Source organism: Cricetulus griseus, assembly GCF_003668045.3.
Source record: "Cricetulus griseus strain 17A/GY chromosome 1 unlocalized genomic scaffold, alternate assembly CriGri-PICRH-1.0 chr1_0, whole genome shotgun sequence".
Taxonomy (NCBI): domain Eukaryota; kingdom Metazoa; phylum Chordata; class Mammalia; order Rodentia; family Cricetidae; genus Cricetulus; species Cricetulus griseus.
The window spans coordinates 193,642,627-193,660,134 of NW_023276806.1; the positions used below are offsets into that span (position 1 = coordinate 193,642,627).

A 17,508-nucleotide genomic window follows, 5' to 3' on the forward strand; every position below is an offset into this window, starting at 1 on the left:
CCTTTGGTTCTCCTGGGACAAGCTCTGAAGACTCGGTTTGGAACAATAAGCAACCAGAGGAGAGCTCCATTCCGTGAGTCCTGAGTGACTGCAAAAGTGAGCCTCCAACAGTTCACCTCCACCAGCCTCAGTAAGCTGTGTAGCATGTAGCCTTGGCTAGTTTATTTATAGCTGCTTGACTGAGGTATAATTCACACACAAAACAATTCATCTTTTAAAATATACGATGCAGTGGCTTTTAGTATGTTCACAGAGTTGTATCATATTGAAGATAGTACTGTGAATACTAATACAGAAACTCAAACTTTTCTGCTTTGCTGGTTCCCATGGAAGGACTTACCCCACTAAGTGGAGACACATGGGGGGGAGTGGGGGAGGGAACGGGAGAAGACGAAATTGTGGTTGGTATGTAAAATCAATTTTAAAAAGATAAAAAAGAAGAAGAAAGTAACTTGAGCTTTATACTCTGGACATCTGTGGGCATTTGGCAGCTAAAAGATTGTCCTAAAAAAAAAAAAAAAAGACTTTTTAAGATTTAGTTTTCATTCATTCGTGTGTGTGTGTGTGTGTGTGTGTGTGTGTGTGTGTGTGTGTGTGTGGTGTGTCTATATGCCACATATGTACAGATGCCTGCAAAATCCAGAAGCAATTGTAAGCCTCATGTGGGTTCTGGGAACTGAGCTCAGAAGCAGCAAGTGTTCTTAACTGATGAGTCATTATTCTATTCCTGTGGTTTTTGTTTTTTGTTTATGTTGTTTTGTTTTTAATCTATTTGGGTGTTTTGCCTGCATGTCCATCTATGCACCACACGTGTCTGGTGCCCTCAGAGGCCAGAATATGATGTGGAACTGGGTTACAAACAGCTGTGAGTCTCTGTGTGGGTCCTGGAAACTGAATCTGGTTCCTCTGGAAAAGCAGTCAGTGCTCTTAACTGCTGAGCCATCTCAGAACCCAGAGGTTGTCTTTTAGTTGCAAAAAGTAATGTGTTTACAAAGGAAAAAGTCTGCCCAATGATATCCTCATTTCCTATGCTTCCTCCTTTCTCAAAAGTAATATATCCTTTTCTTCCTGCTTGTCATTAACTCCTGCGTACGTGATTTTGTGTCTATTCTTATTTTAGCATTAGTTCAAGTAGACGCTCTTGTGTGTCTTCCCATCTAATGCTAAACTTTCTTTTTTGCTATTGTTGGACATTTGCAGATTGACTTTATGTGCACGGTGTTGACTTTTGTGTGCATGTGCACAGATGTCTGTGCAGTGTTGGGAATAAAATCTCAGGCTGTACTCAACTCTCGTGAAAATTCACACCTAGACCTACAGTATAGCTCTCTCTCTCTCTCTCTCTCTCTCTCTCTCTCTCTCTCTCTCTCTCTCCTTCCCTCCCTCTCTCCCTCCTCCTCTCTGGTGTGTATGTGTGTGTGTTCCTTTAAGTTACCCCCAGGAAACAATCCCTGGGGTGGTGGGAGTTTAATGTCAGTATGTTAAGTTAAACTAGAAAGTTTACAGAAAGGGAAACTTTCAGGGCTTTTCTACGAAGCATGAGGAGATCCACCCCTCTGTTTCCCAAGTACTGGAATTAAAGGCTTGCACTATCATACCTGGCTATGTTCTTCTTCTTCGAAGAATTTGATAAATGCACAAAACATTTAACAAGGATTATGGAGGCAACAGGAGTTATCAAGAGACTGTTGTAATACTGTGTCTCAACTTTAGCACTATGGCTGCTAGGAGAATTCCACAGGTGTGTCTTTCCACATTTGAGTAGCCCAGGCAAAATACTGAGTTTTAGGCAACCGGACATTATATTTAGTTTATTTTGCAATAACAAAGCTTTTGGTACATAGTGCATTTCCAAAACTGGTGACGACCCTTCTGTGTATATATACTACCTGGCACTAAAGATACAGGCTTTGTTGCAGTGGTAGTATTGTCCTCTTTATCTTTTGAGGCAGGACCTCATTAAGCAACCAGGCTGACTACAACATCTTGGTCTTTTTGACTTAATTTTCTGAATGATGGGTAGAGATGTGGGCTCCCACAGAGAGCAGGTGCATTGCTTCACCAAACAACAGCTCTTTGTGTTTGGACCCAGGAGGTTCAAATGGCAGAGCATTCTGAATGCCAAGAGGGATTTAACTGAAGACAAGTGGTGTGCCAGGTCATCAACTGTCTTACACAAACAAAGTTCCCAGCACTGGATTCAAACTCAAATTCTATTATTTAGAGAAAAATTACATCAGAATTTCCCCATGCCAACAAGTGGAAAAATATCCGTTCTTTATAAATTTTCCCTGGGATGGTGGGGGGGGGGAGTGTCACTTTTTAAGAGGGCACTGACTGGAAAATCACCACAATGGGACTTAGAGAGGTGGGGTTCCTGACTCATGACTCAGCAGATGCAGTTGCCTCGTTGCATAATCAGGGGCAAGGGGGCAATTGGGCATGACCCAGAAGGAGGAGACTGGGATGAAGTAGAGCATCACCCAGATGGGTGTTGGAAGAGTACCAAAATTGCCTCCACAGTTCTTGGGGCAACTTGGATTATCTTAGGAAAAGTCTGTCTACTTTTCCCACTATCACTGGCCAATTTATTTGGGGCCTCCTAATTCGGGATTAGTGCATTGTGAAAGTGGATTTTTCTTTCTGTGGGATTCTGCTCGTTCACTTTTCTTCCAGAGCTGGCCAGTTTACTATACTGGAACCTGCCAGTTCAACGATCTTACTTTCCAGAATCATTTGTGCGTTCTGAATCAAGCTTATGGGGTTTCATAACCTCAACAGTTGCTGGGTTTTGTATCAAGGCTTGTTGAACCAAATCGAGTGTGGACAGACACCCGTGGTGGTAGGAAGCTTACAAAAGGATAGGGTAAATATCGTGGCACTCTGCAAAACCGGTTACAAACATTTTAATCCAAGGGGTAAAAAAAGCGCACTTAAATAACACCTGGAGCCTATCAGTTCCATCAGATTGAAAACAAGATGTGTGGGATTCCAGAAAAGTATCATCCAGGGATTGGAAAAGACACAAGACGTCTTCTTCAGGGCTGTAAAGTGAAACCAAAACCTCTTCCCAGTCTCTCTATCTCTAGGATGCGGGTTACTTTCAAAACATTCACTTCCTGGCGCTGCAACAGCAGGCAGACCCTCTGCCACGTGGGGCGCCCGCAGAGCAGCTGGAGAATTCCGTGCCGCTAGGACCTAGCTGGAGAAGCATCCTTCCCGACCCCTCACGGACCGCGGAAGCGGCCAATCAGAAGGCGCCTTTACTCAGCCGTGCACCAATCGCAGGCTTCCTTTCTGCAGGCCGTTGGGGCTATTTAAAGGTGGGCGCCGGAGCCGGAGCCGCACAGTTGCCGGTCCTGGTGCGCAGCGTGCAGCCGTCATGGTCAGCCACCTGCAGCTCAACAACGGCGCCAAGATGCCCATCCTGGGCCTGGGCACCTGGAAGGTAGGTACACTGAGGGCGCGGCCGGCCCCCCGCTTGGGTGACCGCGAGCGGCCTGCGCGGAGCCGGGCTCGAGTGGCCGGGCCTGCGGTGCGCATCGGGGCGCGGCCCGCATGTGGGGCCCGGGGCTAGCGGCGCGAGTCCGCGTGGGCGCCCCAGGTGGAGACACACCCACGGGGACCCCGGCGACAGGGACAGAAGCCGAGCCCCGAGCTTCGCCGTCAGGCACCTGTGGCGCCCCAGCGTCCTCCCTTGGCCCGGATGTTGCCCTCTCGGGGATGAGCCAGCTGGGTCGATGGGTCTCAGATGATTAAATTAGGAGGCGAGAGTTTGCCAGGAGCTTGCCTGTTTCTCTGTCCCCGAAGGCACTGGGCGCAGCTGGTAATGGGTGTGGAACTCCTCAGTAAATTAATCTGGCTTCCGCATTGCTGGGTGCCACCCACTGATGAAGAATTGGGCTCCGGGTGGGACAACCCCAAAAGCTCAACACAGCACAGCAGGGTTGAGAGAGAGGGCCTGATACATAAGAGTGAGATTCTGGGGTGGGGGTGGGGGGTTGTGAGGGACACAAACAGAACAGATAATTAAAAACTGGTAGGGTTGAGCTCAAATAGTGTGAAATGGGACAGAGTCCGTTTGTACCCAAATTACAGTTAAAATGGGTAACATATGGTGAATACGAAACAGGGTATAGACTTGTCTTTCTCTGAGCCTGTTTCTAGGCCAGTAGATCGGCATGTATAGCTTGTATTTCCAGAGGGCCACCGGTGACTGTAAAGGTGTAATTGAATTACAGCCATATCAGGTTGAATTTGGTGTATTGGAACGATGAAAAAGATAATTTCCCTGCTGTAGTCAACACATCTACAGGACACAACATATAGGCACGTAGCTACAGTAGAAGTTCTGGACGGAAGACCTGACCCACAGTATGGGTACTGATAACTCTAATTCTATCCCATTGCTCCAAAAACCATGGTCATAACTTTAGAAAGTCATTCCACAGGCCAGCATTTGCAGGTCAATTCTCAGATACATAAGGAGTTAAAGTTCACAAGTCGGTTGCTGGAGAGCATGCAACAGCTCCCAGAGAGCTAGGTGTTTGTTTAAATTAACATGCATTTGTGTATTTAGATCATGGCAGCCTCTTCACAAGATATTTCGTCACTTCCCACAGTGCCTGGCTGGAAAGAATGGCTCCAGAAGTCAAGTGTTAGGTTAAGGTGAAGAAATCCACTAGAGAGGAAACTGTAAAGAAAATGTACACTTGTGTTTCTGGGGGCCAGGTGAGGTTGGTTTAGGAGCGCGTTGAGGGGAAGAAGAGTAGAAAATGAAATAGATGAGGTTAGTGGGGACTTGCAGATTTCTCTTTAAACAATACCAACTTAATACTTTCTGTATGTGTGCATGTTCCTTTGTAGATGATAAACAGTATAATCACCGTGACAATCTCAGGAGAGGGCCAGTGGACGCAGTTTCCTGTTCTCATGGAGCCATGTCAGTGGCTCTGTGGTACCCAACAGTGGTCTGTGATCCACTGTCCCTTTTAGTGCCTTCATACCAATTTTCTCCTCAGAGATGAGGATTTCAGGCAGTTGGGAGACATCCCTACTTAAACAGTTTCTTCCTGGCTGGTTTGCCTTCCCATGGGACAGTAAGTACAACCCATAGTGTATTGTGTGGCCAGGAGGCCTTTAAGACAGAGCTATAACCTCTGATACAGACCAACGTCCCGTTACTGATAATTTTGACCTAGTTGAAAATCTTTGTAAGGACATGGCCATTGTTGCTTCCACATGTAGGCTAGAAATGCTGCCAGGAATGGAGGGACAACTGTGTTTTCAGTCTTTTTCCAGTTAATGCCCTCTGTGTCTCCCAATCATGAGTCTTTTGAGATGTTTTTTTTGCCTGATTGTACCCCAACCAGATCTTGGTATCTCAGGTAAAACTACTGTATATGTGCACATGCCCTGTAGCCCTACCGAAGGGTCACACGCCATTCTTGAGCTGTGACAGGTTTTCTCTTCAAGTCTGATTTTTGCCTCTTTGGGATAGTACATGTCCTTAGAAGAAAAGTATGCAAGAGTCATCCTACCACTTCTTGAGTTAAAGCAACCCTCTGCTGACAGTCTGGGATGAGTGAGAAGACCATGGCCATTGAAATAGGAGTTTGGTTTCCTGGTTGCCTGCCAGTGACTGACCACACCTCAACCTCTCCCATCTTCAAGATGAAAAATAATCAAATAAATCCTGCCTGCATAGGGCCTGTTCTGGAGCCTCATCTCTGTTGGGTGGAGCTGTGTCTTAAAATCAGGACAGGTTTATTGATTTGTTACAGTAGAGCACGTTTTTATTAGTGTTGCCAAACTGGGATCCAGGCTTTCAGCATGATAAGGCTGGGGAGGGAGTCATCTTGAGGGTTCAGTCTTTATCTCTCGGAATTACTGTTTAAGTTACTGAGCTCTAAGATGGACTTTGACCATCAAGACAAGGGAGGCTGCTTTCTCCGACTCTAGCAATGGAAAGTGCTCTTTGTGGTGACTGTGGGCAGGGTATGAAAGGTGGCCCATTGTAATCTTTCTGTGGGTTTTCTGTCAGAGACTTGTGAGTGTGGCAGATATAAGTCTGCTTACTAAGTGGCCAGGGTTCTGTGTGGGGAAGGAAACTTTGGAAGCAGACCTTCTCCTTGACCTCTTACACTTCCAGCCTTTATCTGGCTTTGTCTTCCTATGAAAATAGCACACAGATTTTCCTGTGGATTTTAGTTTGGTGTCAGTTGTCCGCCAACCTTGATTAATGTAGTCTGTACTCTAGCTCTGAGAAACAGAAAGATCAAGTTAGCTGTAAGCAGAAAACAAACACAAAAGTTATGTTAGGGGTAGGGGCTCATTGGTTGTACACATGGTAGCTACTGGATTCACACTTGGAATTCCATTATGGAGTTTTAAGTTAGGTCACCAGGATTCAGTCACTCTTGGCCCCATTGTTTGAAGGAGTTGCAAGCCCTCATTCTCCCAGCAAAGGACTCTTGCTGAGGAGGGTCCCTTAGCAGGTCAGTTCAGGTTCGGAGATGGAGCCTTACGGCCTGGCTCAAGTTGTTTATGCATGAGTGGCTGTGGCAGATGTTTGGCTTTGCCCACCCTGGACCTTGTGCCCAGCACTCCATCCAAAGCCAGGTGCTGCCAAACCCTCAGCAGGCTCTCTACAAGGCAAGCAGAGGTCTCTAAGAGAAGAACCAACAAAAGTGCCATAAACCCTGGCAGAAGTTCAAATGGACCATGAGACAGAGCCCCAACTCTCCAGGCCTCTCTTAGGTTGTCTTTCTCAGGCAGGGATGTGCTTTCCCCTCCCAGCTAATACCTGCCAAGGCTGTGTCTGGGTGCCCCAGAGAGCCCATGGTGGGGGAGTCCTCCTGCATCTGCTGAAATAGTTCTTTGAGCCACAGAAGTGTGGAGAAGCCAGGGGTGCACCCCTAGGTCATTCTACAAGGAAACGAGAGGTTGCCAGCAGTCTAAAGAGTACAGGCAGCTCACACCTTGGAACGGTATGGCCTTTCCACCAGGTAGACTCCTCCCCTGCTGGGTGAGGGGCAGGAACCACTGCCAGCAGGTGCTGGTGATGGACTTATCCTGGCGTTCCATGTTTTTTTCCCCCAGACTGTTGTGTTCACAAGGCTGCAGACAAAATAGATGTTGGCAGCTGCTGGTGGCCCTGGGAGTTTTTCTTTCCATTTGCTTCTGCCCCAACTCCCCAAAGGAATGTGCTGTGTTCATTCAGTAGTGCCCCACACAGTGTCTTGTTCAGCTCTCCAGTCCAGGCAGGAGCAGCCAGGAGATAGTGAGCACTGTGGGGGTGGAGTGGAGTGGTGAAGCTTAGGGCTCTGCAGGCTCCTCCTCCCCCTTACTGGCCAGGCTTCCCACGTTTGTTCTGGAACTCAGGTGATAGTCTCCTAAGGTTTCTGTCTTCCCTTTCTACCCACTCCTGTCTGCTAATACCTCTGTGGGGTCATCTGTCTGTGTCCACCTCCTAGACTGGGTTCTCATCTACTGGGTCAATAGCAGTTAGCTCTTGCTGTAGGAGAAATATCTGTTTAAATGAAGCGGTGCCCTTTATTACTCAAGATTTTCAGCTAGTGGGGAATTTTTTTTTTTTTTTTTGAGACACGGCCTCATTTCTTTGGCCCAGTCTGGCTTTAACCTCTGCCTCCAGAGTTGATGGGGTCACCCCTATGTCCCAGGCTTCGAGCAATCTGTGCTGCTGGCAAGTGGCTGTCAGGCTCTGCAAAGGTGAAGTGGTATGCCATGACACCTTGGTCCCCTGGCTGGGGGCTGACGGTGCCATGCTGCCACACAGATGCATGATGACAGAACAAGAGCCTGACCCAGGACCCCTGCCTCCACTCTTCTTCCTTGGCTCTGTGTTAACTCTGTTCTGTTCTGTTTTGTTTTTTAAGCTCATGGCTTATATTCCTTCCTTTCTAGTCCCCTCCCGGCCAGGTGACTGAGGCCGTGAAGGCTGCCATTGACATTGGGTACCGCCACATTGACTGTGCCCAGGTGTACCAGAATGAGAAGGAGGTGGGAATGGCCCTCCAGGAGAAGCTCAAGGAGCAGGTGGTGAAACGCCAAGACCTCTTCATCGTCAGCAAGGTACCAACCTGTGAGAACCCTGGGGTCCGATCCACCCTCAACCATGGGAACCCAGCTGCCAGGCAGGTCCACACTTACCATTTTGGCAGTTAGCTCTGGGTAGGTGATTCTTCCAGGTCCAACTCATGCCCACAGGGGACCCTGGTGCTTGTCCACCTATATCTCTCTCTGTTGGACCTAGCGATTAGAGAGCCCTGTGCTGATGAAACTGGTTGGGGTTGACTGTCCCTGTTTAAGGAGTTTCCTTAGGAACAGACTTGGTTCCCATTTACAGACTGGGTTTCATTGCTGGCCTGTGTTTTTAGCTAGAAGCTGTGGGGTGCACAGAGGAGCCCAGATTGGAGGGTGAGGCTGGTTCCATGTGGACCAGCTTGGCAGGAAAGTAGTGTGTTTAGCACCTCCAGTTCTGCAGTTGGCCTGTCCATTCTATAGTTATGCCTTGTTTGGTCTTTGTGAGGTGCCCTTGACCTGACCATCCCCCTTGCCTTTGGAAAGTTGGGGTCCACAGTGTGAACTGGGAACTCTTCAGCCACTGCTAGCCTCATGGTTATGGGGAGAGGAGGTGTGTCCTCTGCCTTGGAGCAGCGTGGCTCCCAGCCGGGAAGAGGCATTTACGCAGCAGGGATAAGATGTACCTTTGCTGGCTTCAGCTGTGGTGCACGTTTCACGACAAGAGCATGGTGAAAGGAGCTTGCCAGAAGACGCTCAGTGACCTGCAGCTGGACTACCTGGACCTCTACCTTATTCACTGGCCAACAGGTTTCAAGGTAAGGGGCACAGCTGATATCAAGTTCCTGAGGCTTAGGTGTGGTCTTGTCTTCCCATTGGTATATAATGGGTGTATTAGTATATTATTGTCTCTGCTGCTAGAGGTGTGGGCCTTGGACCAGCATTAGTGTCGTCACCCATAATGTATTAGGAACCAGCTTCATGCCTCTCCCACACCGTCTGAACCACTGGTGATTCAGATGTACCCTTTGGAGTTTGGGGAGCATCACTGTCTTTACTAGGTGTCTGTAGAGTTTAACGTTGGTGATGAATCTGGCTAATGTGGTTACTGTCGTCCCTGTAACGCACAGCTGTAGGTGCAGTCGTGGGCATATGCACACATTGTCATTGTCATTGTCATTATGTGAATACACATTCACAACATGGTTCTTAGCACCGTGGACCCAGAATCTACATTTCTCGCCTGTAGCCCCTGGCTTGTTTTTCTGCATGGTTGCTCAGATTGAAAGGATTTAGCTCACTGTGGTCTCTTGGGCCTGAGAGACTTTTTTGCCCTTTGTTTCTTTTATGACAAGCCAGTGAGAGATGGGCTGTGTGATAGTTATAGTCCTGAGCGGCAGCTGAGAAAAACATGGGCCCCTGAGTTTCCCAGCCTTGAGCACCCTTCCCTGTCCGTATACTCTTCTCCATGTCAGGGTTAGTCTCAGACGTGGGCGTGTCTGAATCTCCACCTGTCCGCCTCTGTGCTCCAGTCATGACAAGGACCTCCATCGGGCTCATTTTCTTACTGTCTTATGAGCGTTTGTGATGCTGCAAGATTAAAATAGGTCTGTGAAGGACCCTTGCTGACCATCTTGTCCATGTGTGTTTTTGTTGTTATTGACAGCCCGGGCCTGATTACTTCCCACTGGACGAATCAGGAAATGTGATTCCCAGTGAGACTGATTTTGTGGACACTTGGACGGTAAGATGATGCTGGCTGAGACCCTTCGTTGTTTATTGCTGGTATCCTGTTCTTGGGTGTGAGCAGTCTGCTCTGCCACCTCTTGCCGTATATAAATAAACCATCTAGTCTCCATGGCTATCTGTGTAGCTTCCATGTCCTTCTCTCAGCTTCTGAAAGGTATAAGGTGCTGGCTATGAATGGGGAGGGCACAGTCTAGACACAAACATGCTTCTGGTCCCTGTCCTTTTGGGACTCAGTTAGCGCCAGGTAAATCTCTCTTTTCTTTTTAGGCCATGGAACAGCTGGTGGATGAAGGTTTGGTGAAATCCATTGGTGTCTCCAACTTCAACCCTCTTCAGATTGAGAGAATCTTAAACAAACCCGGCTTAAAATATAAGCCTGCGGTTAATCAGGTGGGCTTCCCCCAGGGAAGATGCTGGCATGCTCTTATCTGTGGTCCACACCACCAAGGGAATCCTTCGATCTGATTTGTCACAACAGACAGACAGACACATCTGAGAGTGGAAGCTTTGCAGGGATAGGATTTGGGGTTAGCCAGAAAAGACGTGGCTTCTGACAGGAGCAGTGGGCAGCTAGGAGATCTGTGGGCTTTTGTCAGGTGGCAAGTGGCCAAGGCCAGAGAACGCCTTAAAGCCTTATAGCCATAGAGCACTGGTAATAGAATCATTGTTCTTAATGTGAAGGTCACTATCTGGGAAATGTAGAGAGTTGTCACAGCTTATCTGGGAGGCAGACGTTTCTGTGTGGGGAGAGCATTAACTTGTGTCCACTGCCACAGTCAACCCTCCTGTTTGTGCTGCAGATTGAATGCCACCCGTACCTAACTCAGGAGAAGCTGATTGAGTACTGCCAATCCAAAGGCATCGTGGTGACCGCGTACAGTCCCCTTGGCTCTCCTGACAGGCCCTGGTGAGCTTCCATGGGGTCACTAGTTCTAGTAATTGGAAATGACTAGAAGGAATGATTGAATGTCACAGAGAGGCCATGCAGACCTTCTCTGGGGCCGCTGGGCTTCCTGGGAGGTTAGTGTTTCTATAAGCAAGATGACACTCTCTTTTATAAAGGTCAGCAGGTGGTCAACCACCCAGAAGTCACAGGGAGAGTCAGGGCTAGGGTGGCCAGCTGCCATGAGTGGCAATAGTGAAGAATATTTATCTTACCATCTCTCTGTCCCAGGGCCAAGCCTGAAGACCCTTCTCTCTTGGAGGATCCCAGGATTAAGGCAATTGCATCCAAGTACAATAAAACAACAGCTCAGGTATGGCTACTTCCAGGTCCTGAAGACGGTTGCCTGAACTATATTCTTGGTGGTCCCTGTCAGTTGGGAGTGGAGGGAGCTGAGCCCATGAAGCCCTCTCTGGAAGTGTCGTTTGGAGTCCTAGAGGCAATATTAAGGGCACAGATCTGGGCTTAAATGGATTAATTGCCATTTAGTCTTGGAGTAATAGTTTCTGTCCCTGCTGCCTTTATAGGCAGCCCAGACATTGGCGCAGCATTTGCTAGTGTTTGTGAAAGCTCATCCCTGTACAAACAGAAGAGCTCTTACTATCTGCAGTGTGGGTGATGTCTCTTACTCCCGTGGGTAGTGTGAATCCCAGGCAGTGACTTAACTGTGGCCTTGTGATATGGCTGGAGCCATTGATGGAGCAGGACTTAGAGTCAGACTGGCGGATGTCACTAGATGTCTCTGAACCTCTTTACCTGTGCAGTTGTAGACTGTGATGATAACACAGTGCCTGGTGTGTGCACACACTCAGCACCTCTGGGTCCACAGGTGCTGATCCGGTTCCCCATACAAAGGAACTTGGTGGTGATCCCCAAGTCCGTGACACCAGCAAGAATTGCTGAGAACCTGAAGGTAAGATCTTGCTGGCAGACCTGGCTTTCCTCTATGGTATATAAGGGTGGGGTCTCAGGTTCCTCAATCATCCCCAGCTGTGTGATTTTTGAGCAAGTCACTTGACTGCATGAAAAATAAAATAATACATATTTTGAGAGCTATCATGAAACTCAGGTTCTTGATGCATACACAGCACTTCACACAGTGCCTGGTTCCACAGTAAGTGCTATGCTAGTGATGAGTCTGTGGACTGCTAGGGTCTTCCAGGATGCATGCTGACCCACTGGCCCTGTAAAGTGCCTAAGTAGTCATGAACCCCCCATTCCAGGCTTGGGAATGTCTGGACACCAGGAGTGTGGGCGTTCAGAACCTCCCACCCCCAACAGCAGCTCAGGCTGGGAGAAGAGCTATTCCAGGAAGGTCTTGTTGTCCCACAAGCCTCTGTCCTCTCTAAGCAAAGGGACAGCTGTGCTGAGATCTGGTTCAAAGTGCTCTTTAGCAGTCAGCCCCATAGTGTCCCCTATACATAGGCCTTGGTTAGGGTGGTTCTGATGACGTAATGAGCAGCTCATTGTAAACCATGACCATGTCACTTACTGTGTAAAGATGGGGGAAGAAAGGCCTGTCCTGCTTGAAACGTGTTAATCCCTCACCTCATATTTCATTTCTACAGTATTAGAAAAGAAAAGGAAGGTGACAAATCTCAAAATACTAGCCTAGTGTTTTTGGCTTTGATTGTTTGATCTTACTGTGCATTCTTTCATGTATTTCTATGGCTGTAATCACAAGAATATGTAGTAGTCTTGTCCTGAGCTTTCTGTCATCAGGAGCCAGGTGGAATAGGTTGTCTGGGTGTAGGTCCATTTCCAAGCCCCAGTGCTGCCAAAGGCCATCTGGCCTAATTGTCTACGTGCCCACCTTGTACCCTAAATACCTTTCTGTATTCTATTGCGGGGTGTCCACCAGAGAAGACTACTCAGACATGGGTTTAAGCAAACAGAAAATCTATTAGCCAGCCCACAGCACACTAAGTGTTCAGAATCTCAGTGTAGCCCCAAGCCTTTCTCAGGGTGAGTTTTTAAGCACAAAATCACATCTTAGATTGACATACTTTAGTTAACAGGAATAATTAGCAGGAAGCAGAACTACAGAAGCCAAAACACAAGGTTAGTACACTTAGAGTCTTTCCCAGAGCTCTGGACTTTAATGGATTAGACTTCATTTGACTGGTGGTGCTGTCTATGTGCTGAGTTTTAGCCTGAATGGTACTTCTATCATGGAGTCAGTTGTGCTAACATCTTGGGGGCCTGATACATATTCCTGTATCTTTTTGTCTTCATGGAAGTGATGCCATTATTCCAGTCTGCCTTTCTGCTCTGAATGAAAACCTTAGGCATTTTCCTAGGCCATCTCACACAGTAGCTCCACAGGGCAGTATCCTTCAGTGCCCAGCTGCAATGCCTTGCTGGTGCCTCTAGGCAGCCTGGAGACTCTGTTTCATCTCGCACGTCACGGCACAGATTATTGGCTGTTCCAGCTGTTGAAGTGCCTCCTTCCTCTACTTCCTGGAGGATGGAAGCTGACAGGTTACTCATTAAAATTCCCACTGGCACTTATCACAGTAGAACTTAGTGTGGCAAGAATGAACTAAACAGTGCCCTCTGCTTGGAAGTTCTGGAGGGGAAAGGCCATTTCAGATCCAGCCACAGTATGTGCATCTTGTGGAGAGTAAATGCCAATCTCTTGAAGTTTCATTTCCTCTCTGCCCTCTGTACTCCAGGCAGTAGGAGCCATCTGGAACTTCATAGTGCAGTGTCTGCTTTCACTGCAGAGCTCACTGGCTTTTGTTGCTCTCATGTTTGTGTCAGGTCTTTGACTTCGAGCTGAGCAAGGAGGATGTGACCACTCTACTCAGCTACAACAGGAACTGGAGGGTGTGTGCCTTGATGAGGTGAGTGAGTCTCTGTCACTATGACGACTGTTCGATATCACCAGATAGTGTAGAGTAAGAGGCATCTCTCCAGCCCCAGAGGGGCTCTCCTTATAGCCCACCCTGCTGTCACACAGACCTTGTTTTCTAACCATGCAGACCAGGAAGCAGGCAGAAAGCTGGGGTGGGGGAGGACAGCTGTCAGAAGTCCTGTCCTGTGTCTCTTCCTCCTGCTAGAGCACAGGTGTTGCTTTTCTGAACTCAGATGATCCCAGTGCTCATCTGGTGCCCACCTTCCTAGAATAATTTGCATGCCATTTAATCAAATTAGTGACTCTTAATTAAAGAGTTTGGTAGAAGACCTTGTTGCTGGGCTCAGGCTAGACCCAGCTCTGACACCAAAAAGCCCCATGACTCTAGAATGCCACTCAGTTGCATGGCCCCTTCAGCTTTACCTTTGGTGGTTTCTTGCCTCCCCTCTGAAGTGGGTTTGGACTCCAAGCCCCTGGGAACATATTTGCTTTAAGAAGTAATCTCTGGGGAGCTGGAGAGGTGGCTCAGAGGTCCTGAGTTCAATTCCCAGCACCCACGTGGTGGTTGACAACCATCTATAGTGGGATCTGATGCTCTCTTCTGGCATAAAGTCGTTCATGCAGATAGAGCACTCATATATTATATCTTAACAAAAACAAAACAAAAAAAGCAGCCTCTGTGTCCTCAGTGGCTCTAATGCCCTTGTTTCTTACTTGCCTTGATTCACACCTACACTCTCTGGCTCTTGCTTTCTCTTGCTTCTCTTGCCTGAGCCTTTGGCTCAGGGTTTGCATGGTGGCTGTGGCCTCTACTATCACATGTGCCTTAGACAGTAAAGACTGTGATTCAGGCTGAGGTTGCCTATTTGCATGTTGCTGTCACAGGGGCCTCAGGTTCTAAGTAGGCCATAAACAGAGCCAGCCCAGGAGTCCCAACCAGGGCCCTTCCTAATACTGTATTAATGACACTTAGCCTTTTAACATGGAAATCATTTTGTTGTTGTTGTTTTGGATCTAATGGGCAAGAGAGAAGTGAATCACCTGCCTGTGGCATCCCTTCAGTTCTGGGAACCTGCCACAGTCACTCGGTCTGTGACTGTGTTTCCCCTGATGCAGGCATTTCCCCTGCCGCTGCTGCTGTGTACATTGAAGCTTTTGGGACAGACAAACCATGTGCTTTCTAACTGACCCGTCATACATGCTTGCGTCCCTTGCACCTTCCAGGGCTAGTCTAGAAACCGCTGTGTATGCTGTGTATTTGCAGTGCTGAGTGGGCGTGGATCGGAGCTGGGGTGGGGAGGAAGAGGTTGGCTCTAATGCTCCCAGATCTCTAGTGCTCTACTTTTTCCTAACTGTGCCTATGCCAGCCCTCCCATTGACATGCACTGTTACACTGAGCCTGTCCTGTTCTTTGCATCAGGACGCAAAGAAAGGAGAGCTCATGAGCCATGTGAGCGTTCAGTGAGAGTTATATGCCCAGGCCTGGCTCACCCTTGACCTCCATCTGCTGTTTGTCACCGTAGAACTGCGTTAGTGATATGGGAAAAAATGAACAATGCCCTTCTCTTTAGAACAGCGATTTCTCAACCTGTGGGTCAGACAATCCTTTCAAAGGACAGGGTCACATATCAGATATTTACATTGTGATTCATAACAGAGGCAAATAATTTTATGGTGGAAGGTCACATCAACATGAGGAACAGTGTTATAGGGTAGCAGCATTGAGAAGGCAGAGAACCAGTAGCTTAGAAGTTCTAGAAGGGAAGGACTACTTCAGACATAACACATAACAACCTTTTAAAAATCTTATTTACTCTCCTACTCTCCCAACTTCAGAGAGCAGGAGCTGTCTGGGATTTCTGGTATTGTGTCTGATTTTCATTGCAGAACTTACTGGATTTTTTTTTTTAATTTATTTTTTCATGTGTATGCATTGTTTATGTGTATATGCTGGCTTTGACAACAGCCTGTCCAGTTTTTCCAGTGCTCTTGCCATTTTGTTCCTAGTATAAACCATTGGCCCTACTATGAGCCTTGGCTGCATGCCACCCCTTCCCCTGGTTCCTGCAGCAAATCCCCAGCTCCTGTTTGGTGCTGGTTTTGCTCCAGGTGACAAGGAAGTGCCCCTCCGTCTCTTGGGAGCCACTACTGTGTGACTTGCCCTTCAGGATTCAGCGTTCTGCAGCTTTTAAGCCCTTCTGTTGCCTCATTATCTCTGCTCTTTTTGTCTGTGTTCAAGGTGATAAGATGAGCTGGGTGTGGTGTCACATGCCTATAATCCCAGCACTTGGGTTGGAGGCAGAAAGATCTGAAGTTCAAGGTCACCCTCAGCTATGAGTATGTTTGAGGCCATCCTGACACCAGGCCCTGTCTTTTAAAACAACAGAAAGATGATATGATGCTATGTGACCCTGCAAGCTAGTCTGAATTACTAGGAAGCAAAAAGCAGGTCTTGCTGCCCAGTGTGTCCCCAGGCCTAGTGCTGGGTGCAGTGTGCACATGCATGCTGGTTCCTGCTATCACAAGACAAGAGGAGCCTAGAGGCTGAGTAGCTGTCTCGGTTGTATGCATGAACAGACTCTTAAGACTGGCTCGTTGCCTCTGAGGCTCAGCTCATGACCACATCATTTCTCTCTGTGAAGACAGCCAAAATCTTTTCTTTGAGAGCCAGCAAGATGGTTCTGTATATAAGGCATTTATTTGGAACCAATCCTGGTGAATAGAGTTTTATCCTCAGGACCCACATGGTAGAAGGAGAGAACAGACTCACAGAAGCTGTCCTTTGACCCCAGCACGAGCCCTGTAGCATGCTCCCCTACAGGTGCACACACTAAATGACTTAGTGAACGTAGTCTTTGGAAGTGGCTGACTTGTAAGGTGCATGTGTTCTTTTCTGACAGCTGTGCTAAACACAAGGATTACCCCTTCCACGCAGAAGTCTGAAGCTTCGGATGCCTGCTCTCTCCCACGAGACTTGCACCTGCTCTTCCTGTTTCATCTGTCCTTGTGGGTGTAGTGTAGACTGTGTCCCTCTGCACTGTGTGGAACCTGGAAGATCAGACAACGAGGGTCTGTTAGTTTGATGTAGTCTCCAGAGAGCATTATCAGTAGCTGAGTGATTTTCTTCAGCCTTTCTTGATCTTTCTTCTTACCCACCTGGAAAATGTTTAACACAAGTACCCTTTCCAACCAAAGAGAAGCAAGATTTATAGTCCAAGTAGTGCCACTAACAGTTAAGTTTTGAGTGCTCAGAGCTGTAGTCTTTGGGTCAGTCTTCTCTTTGCTTCAAATAAAAACTGCTTTTGTGAATTTGGTGGTGTTCCATTTTGTTCTTATTCTGTGAAACACTAGACCCTTTTGGCCCCACTCCCAGCCTGCCCTCCCTGAGTACCCAGGCACAGGCCGGTGAGCTGGGAACAAAATGACGACCCTCACCCTAGCACTTTACCACTTAGTGTTAGGGTGGTGGGTTGCATTCTGGCTACAGCCTGATAACATGGTGCCCTTAAATAGGGTGTCAGGATCTTGCCTCTGGATACTGAGCAGTCTTGCCAGGTTATCCCCAGGGATTTAAGAGTTTACAAGTTTTCTGGGCAATTGTCATTGCAGCCAGGCTTCTCTGCTAGGGCACAAAGCCCCTGGGTGTCACGTTTTACTTGGGTGGTCCTCCTCCCTATGAAGATCTAAATGAAAAGGGAGTTCTACCCAAGGGAACAAGGCTGTTGTGGAGCCCATTTAGATAAGGAGGAAAAGCACAAGGAGCTGATGTCAGCTGGATATGGTGAATGCTCCGAGGTTTTTGAGTAGGTTTTGGGGCCCTCACATTCTTGCTGGCTTCTATGGTAGCGTTTCTTCATCCAGGATTCAGTAGACACAAGGCAGACAGAGGATGCACAATGTGATCTGAGGCTTCATA

At 47.8% G+C, this 17,508-nt stretch overlaps 1 protein-coding gene across 1 annotated transcript; it reads left to right on the forward strand.

The window, feature by feature from the left end:
• The first annotated feature begins 3,289 nt into the window (after positions 1–3,289).
• Positions 3,290–16,901, forward strand: Akr1b1 (aldo-keto reductase family 1 member B). Its single transcript, XM_027391419.2, has 10 exons — positions 3,290–3,448; positions 7,927–8,094; positions 8,745–8,861; positions 9,710–9,787; positions 10,060–10,182; positions 10,593–10,699; positions 10,967–11,048; positions 11,565–11,648; positions 13,499–13,581; positions 16,493–16,901. Exons 1-10 carry the CDS (start codon positions 3,383–3,385, stop codon positions 16,533–16,535), a joined length of 951 nt encoding a protein of 316 aa, XP_027247220.1. The 5' UTR covers positions 3,290–3,382; the 3' UTR covers positions 16,536–16,901.
• The last annotated feature ends 607 nt before the right edge of the window (positions 16,902–17,508 follow it).

Excerpts from the sequence above, each read along its gene's own strand:
- Akr1b1 (XM_027391419.2), top strand. The coding sequence starts at position 3,383 with ATGGTCAGCCACCTGCAGCTCAACAACGGCGCCAAGATGCCCATCCTG. Across the intron at positions 8,862-9,709 it reads ACTGGCCAACAGGTTTCAAG|CCCGGGCCTGATTACTTCCC; the intron begins GTAAGGGGCACA and ends TGTTATTGACAG. Across the intron at positions 10,183-10,592 it reads ATAAGCCTGCGGTTAATCAG|ATTGAATGCCACCCGTACCT; the intron begins GTGGGCTTCCCC and ends TTTGTGCTGCAG.